Source organism: Equus przewalskii, chromosome 9 (assembly GCF_037783145.1).
Source record: "Equus przewalskii isolate Varuska chromosome 9, EquPr2, whole genome shotgun sequence".
NCBI lineage: Eukaryota > Metazoa > Chordata > Mammalia > Perissodactyla > Equidae > Equus > Equus przewalskii.
Window position 1 is genome coordinate 21,782,420 of NC_091839.1, and position 19,957 is coordinate 21,802,376.

General features: G+C 38.0%; 1 protein-coding gene across 3 annotated transcripts in view; it reads left to right on the top strand.

Moving 5' to 3' along the window:
• The window catches only part of LOC103547832 (zinc finger protein 665-like), a 36,587-nt gene extending 16,630 nt beyond the window's left edge, over nt 1-19,957 (top strand). Inside the window, exons 3-5 of one of the 3 annotated variants that reach the window (XM_070558354.1) lie at nt 4,350-4,585; nt 9,535-9,661; nt 14,830-19,957. In XM_070558354.1, coding sequence (XP_070414455.1) covers nt 4,571-4,585; nt 9,535-9,661; nt 14,830-17,153 — 2,466 coding nt within the window. In that variant the 5' untranslated portion in view covers nt 4,350-4,570 and the 3' untranslated portion in view covers nt 17,154-19,957. Of the gene's footprint in view, nt 1-4,349; nt 4,586-8,701; nt 9,662-14,829 lie in introns of those variants that run through there. The other 2 variants (XM_070558355.1, XM_008515298.2) reach the window with 2 other exon arrangements.

The following is a 19,957-nucleotide window of genomic DNA, read 5'->3' on the forward strand; positions in this document are numbered from 1 at the left end:
TTCTTACTGCTAGGCCTGCCATGGTTACTCTACTGTCCTCTCCCTGCCTGTCCCAAAACACACACATGTGCAGGTGCACACACACACTCACAGTGCAAGGTAGCTGGTGAGCTGAGGGGCAAGATGTTTTAAACTAAAGGTGGAACAAGGATGTGTCCCTAATAGGAGAGCTACTATGTTCTAGAATGGGAATTTGGGGACAAGAAGGGGATCACTGTTTGGAGACTTAGAGCCCTAGTAATGGCAAGGAGACTCAGGAACTGGATCATCCTCCCTGGGTGGGCCCATGCTCAGCAATTATTAGAATAGAATGGGACGAACTAATGGGGTCACATTCAGAGAAAGGATCTTGTCTTTCTGACCAACACACTCTCACCCTATGTAAACACTTCTCCCTTTCTCCATTGTCTTCTCTAGAATGGCAGAGCTGGTGCTTCCCCAGGTAGGTGACTTGAGTAGGAAAAGTGGTTTGTCTGTTGGTGCCTCTCCTGTGTCCTCTCCCTCATCTTCCAGCTTCCCCTCTACTGTTTGTTCAGACAGACACTTCCTGTTGTTCTTTTACGGCTGCTTTGCACAATCCCAACACCCAGTCAAGTCAGGATTTGAGGCTATGAATTTTTAAGTCATTGTCATTGAAAAGTGAGAAATCTTAGACAATAGGAACTTGTCTCCATCAATGGGTCTAGGCAGCCAGGAAGCCTCTTCTCTTTCTGCTGAATTTAGGCTCTTTTATTGCCGAAGTAGGGACGCTCAGCCTCAGGCAGCTACCCCATGGGTCAGCTCACCATGCTTCTAGTTGTACTTACTCTTTCCCTTCATACCTGTTGAGGGCAAGGACAATGGTCTGGGTGAAGGACCCTTGGCTCTACTCTCTGCTGCTGCTTCTGGTCACCTCCCTTCTCACTCGTTCCAGGGCAAAGGACCCCTGCACACATCAGTCCCCCAAAGTGAAGACTTTGCGAGAGGGTGTGCTGGTTAAACTTTGTGTCCTTCTTGTTCATTCATTTATTCACTGCATATGGAATATATACTATATTCCAGTCTTTTTTTTTTGTCTTCACCGGGGATAAAATGATAAACCAACGGAATATGCTCCCCTGCCTCATCCAGGTTGTTTTTAAATGATGGAGACAAACCCACCCTTTCAGTTACTTACAGCCGTGCAATTCAAATGCCCCAAAGCAAAGGACTGATGTTCATTCTTCCACAGGCCCCCTACTTCCTTGCTGTTCCCTGACATCATCATCACATCCGACTCTGCCTCCTCTGCGTCTCTCCCCATGTGGCTGATCATAGCAGGAGAAAACATACACCCTAAATGACTGGTGTCACTTCAAATTCCTGGCCCTGCTCCTCTTGCATTTCTCTATTGGTCTATCCATCTCTCTCCTCTGGAGCCCCTCAGAAGTCCAACTCATCCTCTTCCATCTTTTTTCTCAAAGACCTTGTTTCTTCTTCATTGAGCCCCTGGAGCAAAGGGAAGAGATCTTCTCCCTTCCATGCTCACCCCCCTGCCTCAGAATGTGGGCTCTCTACTCAGTATTGACCAGGAATGGTCTGTCCCTGCTCCTGGCCATTGCTGACCCTGCAGTTGGGCCCCGGTTGCCAGCCCCGCTCACAGTGTCAGGACAGCATGGCATCCTTCCTCCACTGCATTGCATATTTTTACTTTTTGAGATTTATTTTTATCATCATACACACATGGTAGTATTGTCTGTCTTACACATAAACATTGGTATTTTCTATCACACGCAGATACACACACCCCAAAACCTTTCTATACACTCTACCATCTTTAAAAGAAAACCTTCTCAATTAACTACATTTCTCCCCAAATACCCTTTTTTATGCTTCATTTCAGAGCACAATACACTAAAAATTTGCGTATACTTGTCTTCAATTCTTGCCTCCAATTCTCATTTGAACCCCATCCAATTAAGCTTTCACATGCACCATTCCTCTTGACACTTTCTTTCCTAGAGTCACCAATGACCCCCTCATTTCTCAATCCAATAATTTATTTCCTCTTCTCATCTGACTTGTCGTACTAGCAGCCTGTTGCCCAGTTGATTGCTCCCTCTTCCTTGAAAGGCTGATTTTCTTGACTTTGAGGACATCCCATTAACCTTTAAAAATCTATTTGCTTCAATTTTCTTCTCGCCTCCCTGTTCTCTTCTCAGTTTCCTCTGATGGATTTTCCTGAAATCCCTGGTCTCTGAATGTGGGAGTGAAGGCTTAGTCCTTGAACAACTTCTCTTTGTCTACACCCACTGCCTTTCCTCATCATCTCATCGCGTGACTTTCAACACCAGCTACATGTCTCCCCTTTTCTCCTGTCAAGACGAGATCTCTCCTGTGAAGTCTAGTGTCCTGTTTCTAGACATTTCTGCTGGGACATCTAACAGGCCTCTCCACCTTAATATGTCTAGAACTGGCTTCTTGACCTCCCACAATCATGTTCCCCCTGCAGTCTTCCACATCTTGGTTAAGGGTGACCCTGTACTTCCTGGGGCTTAGATGACCATTTTAGCATATATATAAAATATGTAAGATATTACATTATTTGTATGTGTTTTAATAATTAGATAAAGAAAAAGTTAGATGTTTACTTAAAATGAGTGAAGTAATACATGGTTTCTAAAATTCTTTTGAGATACAGAAGAAAAATGTTTGAAGACCAAGCCCCTTCCTCATCAGCTTCCCCCAGTGCCCCTCTGGCCTCCTCTCCTGCTTGTCTCCTCCTCCTCACCCTGCTCCTGCCATACAGGTCTCCTTCCTTTTCCTGGGGCCAAGGTTGCTACTGCCTCAGCGTGCTGACAGAGTCTGTCCCTCTACCTAGAACTGTCTGGCTCCTCAGATGCAGGTGGCAAACATCCTCTCTCCTCCAAGTCCTTGTTCTGATATCACCTCATTGGAGCCTTCTCTGACCCCCCTCCCATTTAACATGTCAGGCACACCCTTACCCCCACTTCTGGTCCATATTGCCTGCTTTGCATGTTTGTTTCTTTTCCTTCTCTTTCCACTGTGTGGCTACTGGAGACAAAGCTTCAAAGGGAAAACAGTGACAGAAGGTAGGAGATGTCACACCTATTAGGATAGCTATTAGCAAAATGACCAAGAAATAACAAGAGTTGATGAAGATGTGTAGAAACGGGAACCCTTGTGTACTATTGCTGGGAATGTAAATTGGTACAGCCATTATGGAAAACAGTAAAGAGGTTCCTCAAAAAGTTAAAAATAGAACTATCTTATGATCCAGCAATCCCGCTTCTGGCTATATATCCAAAGGAGATGAAATTAGTATCTTGAAGAGATGTCTGCACTCCCATGTCTCTATTGCATTATTCACTACAACCAAGATATGGAAAAACCTAAATGTCCTTTGACAGATGAAAGCATAAGGAAAATGTGGTACATATATACAGTGAAATATTATTCAGCCATGAAAAAGAAGGAAGTCTTGCCCTTTGTGATGCCATGGATGAACTTGAAGGACTTTAGGCTAAATGAAATAAGCCAGATAGGGAAACACAAATACTGTATGATCTCACTTATATGTGGAATCTAAAAATGTCAAACTTATAGAAACAGAGTAGAGTGGTTGGGAATAGGGACTGGGAAGTAGGGAAAAATAGGGAGATGTAGGCCAAAGGGTACAAATTTTCAGTTGTAAAATGATGAAGTTTTGGGGATCTGATGTACAGCACCGTGACTATAGTTAATAATACTGTATTAGATACTCAAAATTTGCTGAGGATAAATCTGTCACCACACAGATACAAAAAATGGTAATTGTGAGGTGATGAATATATTAACTTCATGGTAATTGCTATTTCACATTGTATATGTATTTCAAATGATTACATTGTACACCTGAAATATACACAGTTGTCATTTGTCACTTACCTCAATAAAGCTGGAAAAGAAAAAGAAAGTGGGACATGTGCTGGGCTTGCCTCCTCTGAGTGGTGCTCATCCTGGCCTCACATTAGACTGCTGAGGCATTTTGCAAATACATCTCTTATGCCTTCTGACCAGAGATTCTCCTGCAAATAGTTGGAGTGAGGCCCAGCCTCACTCATATTTAAAGTGCCCCATGTCATTCTAACCTGTATCCAGTGTCAAGCACCAAGGCTCTGAGTCCTCCTTTCCTGAGGGCTGAGATCTGGGCTGAGGGTGAGGGGGCTCTGCTCTGCATGGAGTTTGATCAGGGCCAGGTCTGTGACCTGAAGGGAGGTGTCTGGTCCAGCTGAGGTTCCCACTGCTGCAGCTTATGTGTGGGATTCACCAGGAGGGGAGTGAGTTCTGAAGAAAGTGGTAGAAAAACTCACTTGTTGGTCTCTGTGTAGGAGTTTACTGTCCCTGAATCCCTCCTGTGGCAGTGGCAGCAGATGACCTGTTTTTCCACATGATGACGTCTTCCCTGTTTGTGTGGTTGTGGCACAGGAAGAGGGTATGTTGATTCTAACCATTCAACAGCATATTTTCAACTTTCAAGAGCTCTAAAGACTCATGTTGCCTGAGGAAGAAGCCCGTAAAAGGAGGAAGAGGAAAGAAAAAGGAGTCAGAAATGGATCCTTCTCAGGTAAAATCATGTTCTTGCTTGATTATTCCGTCCTTCCTGAAATGTCCTTTGGATTTGCTAATCTCTGACTCTGAAGTGTCCTGCCTGACGTGTTCCTTCACAGTCACCCAGGGCCTTCCGTCACTCCTCTCATCTCCACTCAGATTTCATCTCACCTTGACCCAGTGACATGGAACTTAGGAAGAGGCTCCAGTGGGCATCATCCGGGGCAGGGCTTCACATCCATGGATTGGAGATGGGTGTGGGCCCTGTAGTGTCAGTGCAGTTGGGCAGCAGGGCTTGTTTAAGGGTCACATTTGGATGCACTGACAGCTCTCTGTAGACCAGGATGAAAGAAGTTGCACATGGAAGTCATGTATTAATGTGCACAAATATCTGGTAAATTCTGGAAAGGGAGATCAATAAGGGGAAACCTGTTCTGCCTGTTTTTAGAATACATTTGAAGCTAAATGAATGAGTCACTGACTTCAAAATCTTAATGATTAGGAATGCAAAGTTCTGAAACAGACATGCATGATAGAAGGTCTTTTATTCCATCATCGATTTTAAAATACAAAATCAACCTAAATGTCTAACATTTGGAGACTCTTTAAATTATTTTCATCACATCTGTTCCTGGGGGGGTGGGGTGTTTTTTCACTCTGTTGATTGTATCCTTTGACACGCAGAAGTTTTTACATTGGATGCAGGTCAGGTTCCAGATTCATTCCTTTGTGTGTAGATACCCAGTTTTCTCAGCACCATTTGCTGACTGTCCTTTCCCCATTGTGTCGTCTTGGCAGCCTTGTCAAAAATCATTTGGCATATGTGCAGGGGTTTATATCTTAGCGTTCTATTCTGTTCTGTTGGTTTATATATGTGTTTATGCCAGTACCACACCATCTTGATCACTCTTGCTTTGTAATATGTTTTGAAATCTAAAAAAGGGAGGCCTCCAACTTTCTTCTTCATCGGGTGTTTTGGCTATTTGGGGTCCCTTTCAGATTCCATATAAATTTAGCATTTTTTTTCTATTTCTGCAAAAATTGCCTTTGAGATTTTATTAGGGATTCCATTGAATCTGTAGAACACTTTGATAGTATGGACATTTTAACAATGTTAAGTCTTCCAGTCCATGAGGATGGGATGTTGTATTAGTTATTTGTGTCTTTTTAAATTTCTTTTAGCAGCATTTTGTGGTTTTCAGTGTACAAGTCTTTCACCCCCTTGGCTAAGTTCATTCTTAAGTATTTCATTCCTTTTGATGCTATGTTAAACAGGATTATTTTCTTAATTTCCTTTTCAGACTGTTCATTGTTAGTGCATAGAAATGCAACTGATTTTTGTGTCCTAATTTTGTATCCTGCCACTTTTCTAAAATTGTGTTTTCGTTGTAACAGTTGTTTTGTGTTTCTATATATAAGATCTTGTCATCTTAAGAAAAGATCATTTTACTTCTCCAATTTGGATGACTTTTATTTCTATTTCTTGTCTAATTGCTTGGGCTAGGATTTCCAATACTTTACTGAATGGTAGTTCTGAGAGTGTGCATACTTGCCTTCTTTCTTTCCTTCTTAGAGGAAAAGTTTTCAGTCTTTCACCACTAAGTATGATGTTAGCTGTGTTGGTTTCATATGTGGCTTTTATGTTGAGGTGGTTTACTGTTCCTAGTTTTTTGGGTGTTTGTATTTTGAAAGGTGGTTGAATTTTGTCAAATGCCTTTTCTGCATCAATTTAGATGATCATTTTTTTCTTTCATTCTATTAATGTGGTGTATTACATTGATTGATTTTTGTATATTGAATCAGCCTTGCCTCACAGGAATATATTCCACTTAGTCATGATGTATAATAATTTTAATATGCTGTTGAATTTCATTTGCTAGTATTTTGTTAAGGATTTTTTCATCAGTATTTTTCAGGGATATTCGTCTTTCCTTCTTGTCTCTTTCTCTGAGTTTGGTATCAGAATCATGCAAGCTCCATAGAAAGAGTTTGCAAGTTTTGGAAGATTTTTAGCAGGATTAGTATTAATCCTGTAAATGTTTGGTAGAATTGTGCAGTGAAGTCATCTGGTCCTGGATTTTTCTTTGTTGGAGATTTCTGATTACTGCTAGACTCTCCTCTCTAGTTATAATTCTGTTCACATATTTTATTTCTTCATGATTAGGTCTTAGTATGTTGTGTGTTTCTAGGAATTTACCTGTATCTTCTATGTTATGTAATTTGTTGGCATAGTAAGCTCTTAAAATCGTTTTTAAAAATTTCTGTAACATCATAGTACTCTACTATAGTTTATAAAATTTCTGTAACATCAGTTGCAGTATCCCCTCTTTCATATCTGATTTTACTTATTTGAGTTTTCACTCTTTTTATTAGTTAATCTAGCTAAGGGGTTGTCAGTTTGTTACTCTTTTCAAAAAACTAAATCTTGGTTTGTTCATTTTATATTGTTTTTCTGTTTTCTATTTCACTTCTTTGTGCTCTAATCTTTCTTATTTATTTATTTATTTCTGCAAAACTTGGGTTTAGTTCTTCCCTTCCTACTTCCTTGAGGTGTGAAATGATGTTTCTGATTTGAGATCTTTCCTTTCTTTTAATGTAAGCATTTACCAATATAGACTTCCCTCTTAGTGCTGCTATCACTGCATATGAGTTTTGCTATGTTTTATTTTCATTTTCATTTTTATCCAGATACTTTTTGATTGTGATACTTGTGATTTCTTCTTTGACCCATTGGATGTTTAAGAATGAGTTGCTGAATATCCACATTTTGTGGATTTTTCTCTTTTCCTTCTGCTATTTGTTTCTAGTTTTATTTCATTATGTTTAGAGAATATATTTTTTATGATACCAATCTTCTTAAATTTGTTAAGATTTGTTTTGTGACCTGACATGTGGTGTATCATGGAGACTGTTCCATGTGTGATTGAGAAGAATGTGTTTTCTGCTGTTGCTGGGTGAGTGTTCTGTATATGTCTGTTAAATCAGTTGGTCTATAGTGTTGTTCAAGTCCTTTGTTTCTTATTGATCTTCTGTTTGGTTCTTTTATCCATAACAAAAACTGGGGTATTGAAATTGTGTACTATTACTATGCTGCTGTCAACTTCTCCCTCATTTCTGTCAATGTTTGCTTCGTATGTTTGGGAGCTCTAGTGTTTGATGCGTATAGATTTATAATTATTATATCTTCCAGGTGAGTTGAACATTTTATCACTATATAATGTTCTTTGTCTCTTGTGATGGTTTATGTCGTATAATCTGTTTAGTCTGATATAATATAGCCACTCCTGCTCTCTTTAGGATCTCTTTTGCATGGACTATCTTTCCTCCTTCTTTCACTTTAGCCTTTTCTTGCCCTTAGATTTTTGAATTTTAACAGTTCCAGCTCTTTGACACTTTCTCACTCCTGTTCTGTATTTTTCTTCCTTTTCCCTCTTCTACTGGTTGGGCTCAGGCATCCTGTACAGAAGTGAATAGCAGAGTCCCTGGGCAGCCCCCTTTTCTTCACTGTAATTTCAGTTGAAATGCACCCAATGTTTTATACTAATCATGACATTTCGTGAAATGTTCTTGTTTAATAACAGTTTTTTTCTCCATTTTCCTTTTTTCATGATTTTTAATTATCCAAGAACTTTTTCAGGTATCTACTACTGTGATAATTTTTTTATCTTATTCTGTTAAATTAATATATAACACTAATAACTTTTCTAATCTTGAATCATTGTTTTATTATGGAGTAAACTCTTTAGCTTTTGTTAATGCCTAAATATCTGCATTTAAATGGATAAAATTGTATTTATATTTTTGAATATAGGTAGTTTGTAGAGATTGAAAGAAAGTATTCTATTTTTTTCACGTTTGTACAATTTTTTTACTAGCCTGCTGTAATGGTGACAAACTAAATTAAGTACAATTGATACATTTTATTGTCCCAACCATGCTGAAATACACATGAATAAAAATGATAATATGTCATCCAGAGACAGCTCTTCTCATTTCAGTTAATTTTCTTGTTTACGTATGTGCAAGTCTGTAGTTATTAGAAAAGACATCATCATTTCATAAGTGAGTTTTATATTTTTTAGCAGTTGAAATTGTATTTTAAATATATTCTATAATGTTAAATTTTTTCTACACTATCACATTAATGATTTAAATAGTAATAATCGTAGTGTATTATGTGCATGAATGTGTGTGTCTGTATGGATATAATAACCTTTTATGCAGCTTTTTGTTTCTAACCTTGAACTTACTTCACATTTCTCAGGGAGGGAGCCCTCTATGAATGTGCTTTTAATGTTCAGCTGTTACTTAACTGTTTGATTCTTTAGGTTCAATTCTAAAACGTGACCTCCTGAGGCCAGGTGTTCGTTGTGTTATTTCTTAGCTGTTTGACCTGAGGCAAGTTTCTTAGAATGTCTGTGACAGAGTTTTCTCCTCTGTAAGATGGAAACAAGTTTTTCTCTAATGAGCTATTACATTGATAACCGGTTAATACATGTAAAGCATTTAGAGTAATGCTTAGTATATAGAAAGTGTCATTTCTCTTGTTATTATCATCACAATTTTTAGATTCTCACCTTTCTTTAGAGCCACTATGGACTTTGTCGTCTCTGAAGACACCACTCATGCTCTAAATGATCTAGATATTGAATGTCATTCAATGTGTAGATGATAATATCTAACACTTCTGTATAGACAACCCAGTATTGAATTTTTATTTGTGTATTTCGTGTATTGTCAACAAAAATGAGAAATTCACACTGACTTGGAGTATATCATAATATCTTACAGAAAAGCATGAGAAATTAAAATTAGAGACACATAACTTGCTTAAAATAGCTTTATGTGGATCTGTCAAAACACATTTAACTGAATTCATCTTCACACCTCTCTCCTCTTCTCATTTTGTGTGAAGATAAGAACTCTCTTCATGACCACTTTGGTGAAATGTGTTTTTCATTTCAGAGACGGTTGACATTCAGGGACGTGGCCATCGAATTCTCTCAGGAGGAGTGGGAATGCCTGGACCCCGCTCAGAGGGCCTTGTACAGGGACGTGATGCTGGAGAACTACAGGAACCTGCTCTTCCTGGGTGAGGAGAACTTCCCTCCAGAAGTTGGGATCTATCCCTGGATATCTTTTCCTTGTCTTTTGTATGCCTCTTGGGAGCCCCTGCCTTAGTTGACTGCAATCAAAGCCCTGTTTACTTAGAAATGAAAAGCTTCACGGTACAGCATCTGGACTTTAAACTTGCCCTTTCTTCAGGTGATCTGCCACTTTATGAAACATCGGGGGTGGTTCCAGAGCTTAAGTAGGCATAAAACCTATGACAAACTTAAAATATACAATTCCCTCATTTTTACCCTTATGCTATTGATTCAGTAATTCTTGGAAGAGAGCTAGATATCTGCATATTATACTCTTCCCTATATTCATATGGATTCAAGAGTGGATAAGATTGTGAAATATTTTCTAAACCCATCTGTAATGTCCTCTTCAGCAGAACAGAGAGCTGGGCTTCTGGAAGCCACAGCATATCGTGTGCCTTTCTTCTTATGAGCAGGAATTTCTGTTTATGGTCTGATTATTATCTCCATTTTGGAGCAAGGGAAAGAGCCCTGGACTGTGGAGAGTGAAGTGAAAATAGCAAAAAACCAAATGAGTGGGAATGTACCAAAGGTGTGAATACAGCTAAGAAGAGCTCAGAAAGGGGGAGAGGAAGCTGCACCATTAATAGTGTTTGGGAAACTCTCCTCAAGTGGGAGAGTTCTATGGGAAAACAGAAGTTTAGTTTTTGTGAACTCCCAAAGAAACTTTTTCTTCTCCCCAGCTTATCACTCTGTCCTTCAGTGTGTACAATTTATCGTTTCAACCCCTAGTGGTGTAGCAGATCCAATAGAGACAAAGGCAAAGTCTTCATCATGATCTGTAACACTGATCTGGCTCCTGTGAACTCCTTGGTTCCTTGACTTTGAGAAGCATGGAGTGGGCTGTTTTAAAGGGGTCTCTCTTCCCTTTGGTCTCCTCCTTCTGCACTTGATTCTATCAGATGCTCAGTTCTTGGTCCATATAGATCAGAGCTGAGGCCTCTGTAAGCCTAATCCCTGGACCTATCCCAGTTCCATCCCCATTTGCTATGCTGGGAAGACCTAATTAGAGGATGGGATAACCCTGGCTGCTCTACCATTCCATCTGATGCCCCAGAAACTCCATGGAGCTTCTCAAGCCCTGTCTGCCTATTCACATCCCTCAGCGATTTCTTCTGTTGTGCTTTTGCCACACACTTCAGGGGTGTATGTAATAGGGAGGTAAATTGGATCTCCTGTAATTGTTACTTAGGAAAACTATAAAGACAGTAAACAGAGATCCTCTGTTTGATCCCCAGTCCTACACAGGTAGCATTTATCAATCTCTCAGGCTCTTAGCTTGTCATCTGTGGGTAGAGCACATGTTCCCATCTTAAGATGCTACAATATCTGACCCCATAACTTGTATTTTCTTTCTCTTCCACCTCTCTACCTAGTCTGGGAGTATAGACTCTTCCTGATTTTATGTTCTCTTAAGTTTGTATGAAATACACGTTTCTAGGGTCTGAAATGTCTTGCTATTTTTTTTCTTTAAAGATTTTATTTTTTACCTTTTTCTCCCCAAAGCCCCCCGGTACATAGTTGTATATTCTTCGTTGTGGGTCCTTCTAGTTGTGGCATGTGGGACGCTGCCTCAGTGTGGTTTGATGAGCAGTGCCATGTCCGCCCAGGATTCGAACCAATGAAACACTGGGCCGCCTGCAGTGAGCGTGTGAACTTAACCACTTGGCCATGGGGCCAGCCCTGTCTTGCTATTTTTTGTTGTGTTAATCCAACTTTAGGTGCTGGGCAACTTCTGGTGGACTCTCATGGAATGGGTTTACTTGGTAACAGAAAATTCTTGAAGGAGAACACTGACTAATATGTTGCAATATTATCCTGCTGCATACAGAAGCACCACTTGAAGCCGCTCAGAGTGGTCAGCATGTCCCTGGATACCAAGATAGAATGTGTCATGAGGGCCTAAGTGATAAGTGTTTCCACTTGTCTTTCTGCTTTTGAGGAGTGTCACAAAAGCATTTCTCAAGGGCATTGTGACACTGTTGATCACATACACTAATGATCATCCCCTTTGAGCTACAATAAATGGTATAGGAATTTCTCCTGGGAAAACATTGGTCAAGTTCACATCCTCGTATCTCTGAGGCTGTCGACTAAACTATTATTCATGCCACATTTTCCATCCCGTGAGTGCCATTGTTCATCCTACTTCAACAAGTACAACTTGGAAGCATCTTATTGACGGAGCTTATGAAGTTGCACGATGCCTTCAGTAAAGTCTACTGTAATTTATTTTGTTTAAGCCACTGCTACTTTCATTTTGTGTATTTCTATGCATTATAAAGGAACTTGATTTTTATGTATTTATCAGTTCCATATTTTTGATGATGTCTTAGTATTCTTTGTTTTACATTTGCAGCATGTGGAAGGTTTGAATTGGGGAATAGATATCATTTCATATGTTTTACGTTATTTCCTCCTCTAGTGTTGAGGGTATGGCTCAGCAGCAGTTTCCCTAAATCCTATACAAAGTCCGGACTGTTTTGAAAAGATAGCTGTAATCATTCCTTCTACTTCTTTTCACTTCACTTAGTACCTAATATTAAGTTACCTTTTTCTCAGTTAAATTTATTAATTTAAATTTAAATTTAAGAAACAGTTTTTAAATTGAGAATTTTTGGTATGTTGAGAATATATATATTTTTATTATTGTTGTCTCTTCCCCAAAATACCATTAAATTGACTTGCCATGTGTTATATAAGATTCATTGCTTCTTCTATAGTATGTTTTCAGTTTTCTGTACATAATTTGTTGAGTTTTGTGTAAATTTCACTGAGATTTATTTCTGGTATAACCGTTATATTCTAATAATTACTTTCCCTGTCTAGATTATCGTGTCTATGTTGGTACACTGAATGAATACTTAAATATCTCATCGCATTTTACAGGAAACTTAGGCCATTTCTTGCACTTTATGGGGTTTGTCTCCACTGTTGTCTCTGACACCTGTATTTTCTGCAGAATTTCTAAAGTTCTGGAAATTGCATTCTTGAGTGAACACAGGACAACAGTCTTGTTCCCTGGCTTTCTTTCTATCTGAACTTCATATAGAGTGCACCTGGTCCCTGTTGTCCCAGTTACGTGTGTTGTCCTGTTCTCTAGCTCTTGTTTGCTGTCTGGGTTGCTCACCACCTCTCTGCGTATCCCTCCTCCATGGGTCTCCATGCCACTGCCAGAAAATGTTTCTGCACATACCTGCTGCTACTTACAGTGCCCTCTAATACAAGTCCTTCCCTACCGTGTGTCGCCTATTATTTTCAAAAGGTTACCTATGTTCTTCTCATATTTATGAAGTCTTAATTTATTAATTTTGGATAAGTGAGCATTGTTTCATTGATTCACAATAACAACTATATATCTACTAATACATACAGTAGGAGCACCCGTCACCTCATGTCTCTTTTTTTATTTTTAATTTCCTATAAAATTTATTGCAGGTTATGTTATGAAAACAAAAGTGGATCATTTTTAATATGTCACATTTGTTTATGAATTTAAAAATCTATGACCCCTCATCACACAAAAAGATAATTCTAAATCTACTTTGAAAATTGATTCAATCAAGAAGTATCTATTTGGAGTGTACGTACTTACTATCGCATTGTACCAAAGATAAGGCTGCTGTCCTCACAGATCATATGGATCAAGCATAGCATAGTGAATGTTCTAATATTTTGAGAAATATTGGAAACTAACAGATTTCTCTAGACATTGTTTATCTTGTTCTTCCAGGAGACTTGTAGTTCCAGATGAGATTAGTTTGGAAAAAGGGCTTGTTTAGTCCAGAAAATCTTTAGAGTCTGATGTAGTTCTGGGCTAATTAGAGACTAAGTAATCTTTATCAGGAGAAGTAGGCTTGGAAATCAAGCAGTCTTATTTTGAATTAGCATGTTTTACTCAAAGGTATGGAATTGTATTCTGTCAAATAACTTTCATAACATTTACCATCATTTGAGCTTAGCAAATTAATTTCTACCATATTTTTTTATTGTTTGAAGATAGATTCCATTGATTACCATGAGTATTTAAACTCACTTGATTTCTCCCTATTTTTCCCTCTCCCCAGCTTCTGGCATGCTCCATTCTACTTTCCATTTCTAGGAATTTTACTATTTTAGATGCCTCACATAAGTAGTATCATACAGCATTTGTCTTTTTTGTGACTGGCTAATTTCATTTAGTATAATGTCTTCAAAGTTCATCCATGTTGTAGCAAATGACAGGATTTGTGTCTTTTTTTAAGGCTGAATAAATTCCATTGTGCATGTATATTACATTTTGTTTGTGCATTCATCCATCAGTGGACATTCAGTTGCTTCTGCCTCTTGGCTGGTATGAATGATGCTTCTGTGGACATGGGTATGGAAATATATCTTTGAGATCCTGTCTTCAGTTTTTTTGTATGTATGCCCAGAAGCGGAATTGCTGGATTATATGATGTCTTAGTTCAGCTTCTATACCAAAGTTCCATAGACTGAGTGAGTTATTAGCAACAGAAATTAATGTTGTAAAATGCGTATTCTTCATGGGTAGCTTTATAAAAAATATTTAGAAAAGTATTTTATTTTTAAACATTGTTTTGTTGAATTCTTAATTTTTCAATGCTGTATTTGTTGGCAATTCAAAATTGACATTTATTTAGATCATTCATTAGATCATTTATCTAGATCATTCATTTGGATTATTTATCATTGCAATAAATTGTTTATTCTTTAGCTTTTTTTTATGTACAATAAGTATGCACACTATAATATTTCTTTCTCCTACCTTATGAGATAGCAATATGTTTACTGCCCATCGATATGTGCCTTGGGGTCATGGTGGAAAAATACTCTCTGTTTTTGAGAGCTAACATAAGGTTGCACAAGATAAGTGTTTCTGTCATAGGATGTTTGAAACTAGGCTTCCATAAAATTAATTTGAATTGTGTATGATCACTCTTTCTTTAGTAAAGAATCAATTCCTTTGGTGTTCCTAAAAATTTGAAGATGATGATTGGGAAGTTTCATAACTCTGTTCAATATAAGTATTACTTTTGGTATGTTTTCCACATGAAACATAGATTTATGGACAGTAATTAATACAACATCTCTGTTTCTTTATATCTTGTAGGTGTCTCTCCTATACATGCGACCAAGAAATTACAATCAAAGGAGAACAGTAATACAGGAGAAGTATTCCATACATTGATGTTGGGAAGACATGAAAGCCATAAAATCAAAGACCTTTACTTCAGGAAAATCCAGGAAAACATGCATGCCTTTGAGTGTCAATGGAGAAATGATGAAAGAAATTACAAAGGAGTGCCTGTAACCCATAAAAAAAATCTCACTAACAGAAGAGATCAACATGGTAGAACAGATGCGGGAAACAAGCTTTTTGAGAATAGGCTTGGATTAAGCCTTCAGGATGAACTGCAGGTATTTCAAACAGCAGGAAAAATTCATGAATGTAATCAAGTTCAGAAGTCTGTCAACAATAGCCACTCAGTTTCACCACTTCAAATAACTCCTCCTAGTGTCCAAACCGACATTTCTGATAACTGTGGGGATGATTTTATGCATCCTTCAATACTGACACAAAACCAGAAAGCTTATAGGGAAAAACTTTACAAATGTAATGAGTGTGGCAAAACCTTTAATCAGGGCTCACACCTTACTAGACATCAGATAATCCATACAGGAGAGAAACCGTATAAATGTGATGTATGTGGCAAGGTCTTTAGTCAAAATTCAAACCTTGCAAGTCATCAGAGAATTCATACAGGAGAGAAACCTTACAGATGTAATGAGTGTGGCAAGGTCTTTAGTCAAAATTCACACCTTGCAAATCATCGGAGAATACATACTGGAGAGAAACCTTACAAGTGTAATGTGTGTGGCAAAGCCTTTAGAGTGCGTTCAAGCCTAATGAACCATCAAGCAGTTCATACTGGAGAGAAACCTTACCAATGTGATGAATGCAACAAGAGTTTTTTCCAAAGTTCCAAACTTATAAAACATTACAGAATTCATAGTGGAGAGAAACCACACAAATGTAATGAATGTGGTAAAGCTTTTATCCAAAGTTCAAGCCTGGCTGACCATCAGAAGAGTCACACTGGAGAGAAACCGTACAAATGTAATGAATGTGGCAAAGCTTTTGTTTTGCATTCAAGCCTAACTAACCATCAGATAATCCACACTGGAGAGAAATCTAACCAATGCAATGAATGTGGTAAGGCTTTTATCAAGCGTTCACACCTTAGGCATCATGAGAGAATTCATACTGGAGAGAAGCCATATAAATGTACTGAATGTGGCAAGGCCTTTAGGCAATGGTGTGACATTAGGATTCACCAAAGAATTCATGCTGGAGAGAAACCTTTCAAGTGTAGTGAGTGTGGCAAAGCCTTTACTCAGCGCTCCCACCTCACTAAACATCAGATAATCCATACTGGAGAGAAACCATATAAATGTGATATATGTGGGAAGGTCTTCAGTCAAAATTCACACCTTGCAAGTCATCGGAGAATTCATACTGGGGAGAAACCATACAAATGTAATGAGTGTGGGAAAACCTTTAGTGTGCGTTCAAGCCTAACTTACCATCAGATAATCCACACTGGAGAGAAACCTTATAAATGCAATGAATGTGGCAAGGCTTTTATCAAGCGTTCACACCTTAGGCATCATGAGAGAATTCATACTGGAGAGAAGCCATATAAATGTACTGAATGTGGCAAGACCTTTAGGCAATGGTCTGACATCAGTATTCACCAAAGAATTCATGTGGGAGAGAAACCTTTTAAATGTAATGAGTGTGGCAAAGCTTTTACTCAGGGCTCACACCTCACTACACATCAGATAATCCATACTGGAGAGAAACCATATAAATGTGATGTATGTGGCAAGGTCTTCAGTCAAAATTCACACCTTGCAAGTCATCATAGAATTCATACTGGAGAGAAACCTTACAAATGTAATGAATGTGGCAGAGTCTTCAGTCAAAATTCACACCTTGTAAATCACCGGAGAATCCATACTGGAGAGAAACCTTACAAATGTAATGAATGTGGTAAATCCTTCAGTGTGTATTCAAGCCTAAGTAAACATGAGGTAATCCATACTGGTGAGAGACCTTACAAATGTAATGAATGTGGCAAGGCTTTTAGCAGGTGTTCACACCTTAGGCTTCATGAGAAAATTCATACTGGAGAGAAGCCATATAAATGTATTGAATGTGGCAAGGCCTTTAGACAATGGTCTGACCTTAGGATTCACCAAAGAATTCATTCTGGAGAGAAACCTTACAAATGCCATGAGTGTGGCAAAGCCTTTACTCGGAGCTCTCACCTCACCAATCATCAGATAATCCACACTGGAGAGAACCTTACAAATGTACTGAATGTGGCAAGGCTTTTAGGTATTGCATTAAACTCAGGGTTCACCAAATAGGTCATTCATACTTACAAACGCAATGAATTTGACAAAGTTTTTAATGAGTGCTCACTCTTTAATAGATATAAGAATATATATCCTGTAGAGAAACCATACAAATGTAAGGTATGTGGTAAGGATTTTACCCAAAGAATCAAAAGTTGGGGTACATCTTGGAGCAATACCTTACAAATGCAATGAGTGTGGAAAAATCTTTACCTTGAGTTCAAGTATTATGCAACGAGTCCATACTGAAGAGAAACCATGTAAATGTATATGGCTGAGCCTCTGTCCAGGCCTCCCAATGGACAGTAGGCATCAGAATATACATCTTTAACAGAAACCACTCAATTGTGATGTGTGTGCTAAAGCTTTTACCCAAAGATCAAAACTAGAACATCATCGGGCTTTATACTGGAGAGCAACCTTACAAATGTAGTGAGTGTTGTAAGGCTTTTCATCAAATGTCCACACCTTTTAAGTAATGAGAGAATTCATGCAGGACGGAAACTATTCAAGTATACTGAACATGGAAATACCTTTAAGAAACAATATCTCCTCAGCATTCACCAAAGAATTCATATTGGGGAGAATCCTTAGAAATGTAATAAATTGGTAGAATTTTTGACCAATTCTCACAATGGACCATACATCCAAGAATGAATACTGGGAATAATAAGTCTCTAGTTCTCTGAGATTAACCTGAGATATTACATACTGCAGAATAATTACAAGTCAAAATACATTAAAACATAAGACATGATGTATATCACGGAGACAAGGACGTGTGGAAATGGCCCATTATCTTCAGTGTATAGAGTATTTTAGTTAATTACTTGAGTTTTCTTGAAGAGGTTACATTTCTATTTATGACCTTCAAGGTGAAATTTGAAGTCCCTTGATCTTATCCCTTCTTTAGAGGCCTTTCATGATGGTCTTGAGGAATCAATATGATGAAAGGGCCTGCTTCATTAGGTGTGCTTCCTTCATAGCCATGTCCCATGGAAAAACAAGGACACTGAATTGTCAAATTCAATATTGTATGAATTAACATCAGGGAGGTGCAGAGAATAATGTAAAACTACAATATGTCATCATGCTTATTATGTTCAGGGCACACTTCTCTAGTCAGGCCACTGTGGGTTATAGGAATGAATGCTCTGCCAACTGACCATGAAACAGAGAAGGCCAGGACATTAAGGGACTGGACTTTTCATGGGAGGAGAGTGGTGGGTTACTAGGGACTGATTCTGCAGTAGAAATAATGCAGGGGAAATTGTAGTCACTTTCTCCATTGAATGGCAATAGCTATTGTATATCAATGATTAATAAAATTTAGTCTTGGAAATTAAAGAGAGAACAGTTATCTGAGAGGGAAGTTGAATCAAAAGAACCAGAATAGTATGTGCCTGTGTATGAGTCACGTTTAACTATTGGCAGTATCATAGGTCTCGTGTTTTAATTAATAAAATTTAATCTTTTTTTTTTCCATAATCCTGAATGAATTGTTCCTTCTACCAACACAGTTTTATTCCACCTCAGTAGAATACTTTGTAACGTAAACTAACCTTGTACCATTAGGTTCTCAAGGGTGAAGGGATCTATAACAATTTCTTTCCATGATGGAATCAAACAACATGCAATTTTGACATTATATACTCTAATTTGCACTTGAGTTATTCTCTCTACACTCTGTCGGGGATATTTACGTGGCTATAAGGAAAATACCATAGCAGTGCAATTTCAGACTCTGATCCCCTAAAACCTGCCCCCCATTGATGAACATACACCATATGGTTATATTTCTTCGTGTCCTTTTTTGTGCCCAAATAAAACCCATGACATCCACCTTTCTTCACATGAAGTGAAAATAAAATATAGTAAGCATATGACAAATAATAGGAAATGAAAGAAAATTTCAGAAATAAGGATAAAAAGAACATAATTTTTTTGTGCTTGGAGTGCTCATGAAATAATTTAAAAAGATCAATGTTCATGAGTTTCCTCATAAGAAGGAACAATATACAATAGGGACATTTTTTGTTTGATAAACTGGAAATTTCATATATTCACTCCCAAAACATTTTGTTGTTGCTAATTTGCACTTGTGGCCATCCACTGGAACAGGATGGAAACCTACCCAAAATTTGGTTTGGATATCAAGACTGATGCCATACACTAAAGTGTTATGAGAATGTCTGTTATTTAATAAAGCTTTTAAGGAGAACAGGGTAGACTTCCAAGCTTGTCAAAAAATGGCTTGACAGAACAGAAAATGGTGACTGGCTTGGTATGTTAGGTAGTTACTGGGTGGGGCTGGGGTGTGGGTACCCACTTATGGTTTGAACTTCCAACATAGCAAAGGAGGGAGCACTCAGCCTTTCTTATTAGCTTGCCCAGATAAGGAGAATAGGAAGAGGTTATAGTGAGGTTTAAAAGGTGTCAGTAGTCAAACATCAAAAAATGGAGTCAGACTCTTTAATAAAACACTGGATGTTTACTCTTGAAATTCCTAATTTCTTGGTTGGGAAACATCAATTTTTTTCATGCTGATAATTTATTATATTCCTTTTGCTGCTGCCCATATAGGTTTCATCGTAATATATGCTTGTTAAAGATGCTTTAAGATACTATTTAGATAAATTGCCTAAGATGTTTTTACACTAATGAAGCAATATTAGGAAATGTTTACTAGATAATATTACTAGAAGAGCATTTTTTCAAAGGATATTAAAATGTCAATTTCAAATGATGGTATTAACCAATATGTAACATAGTTCATTTTCAACTGTATTAAAATATCGTTTGTTTTTTAAATAAAA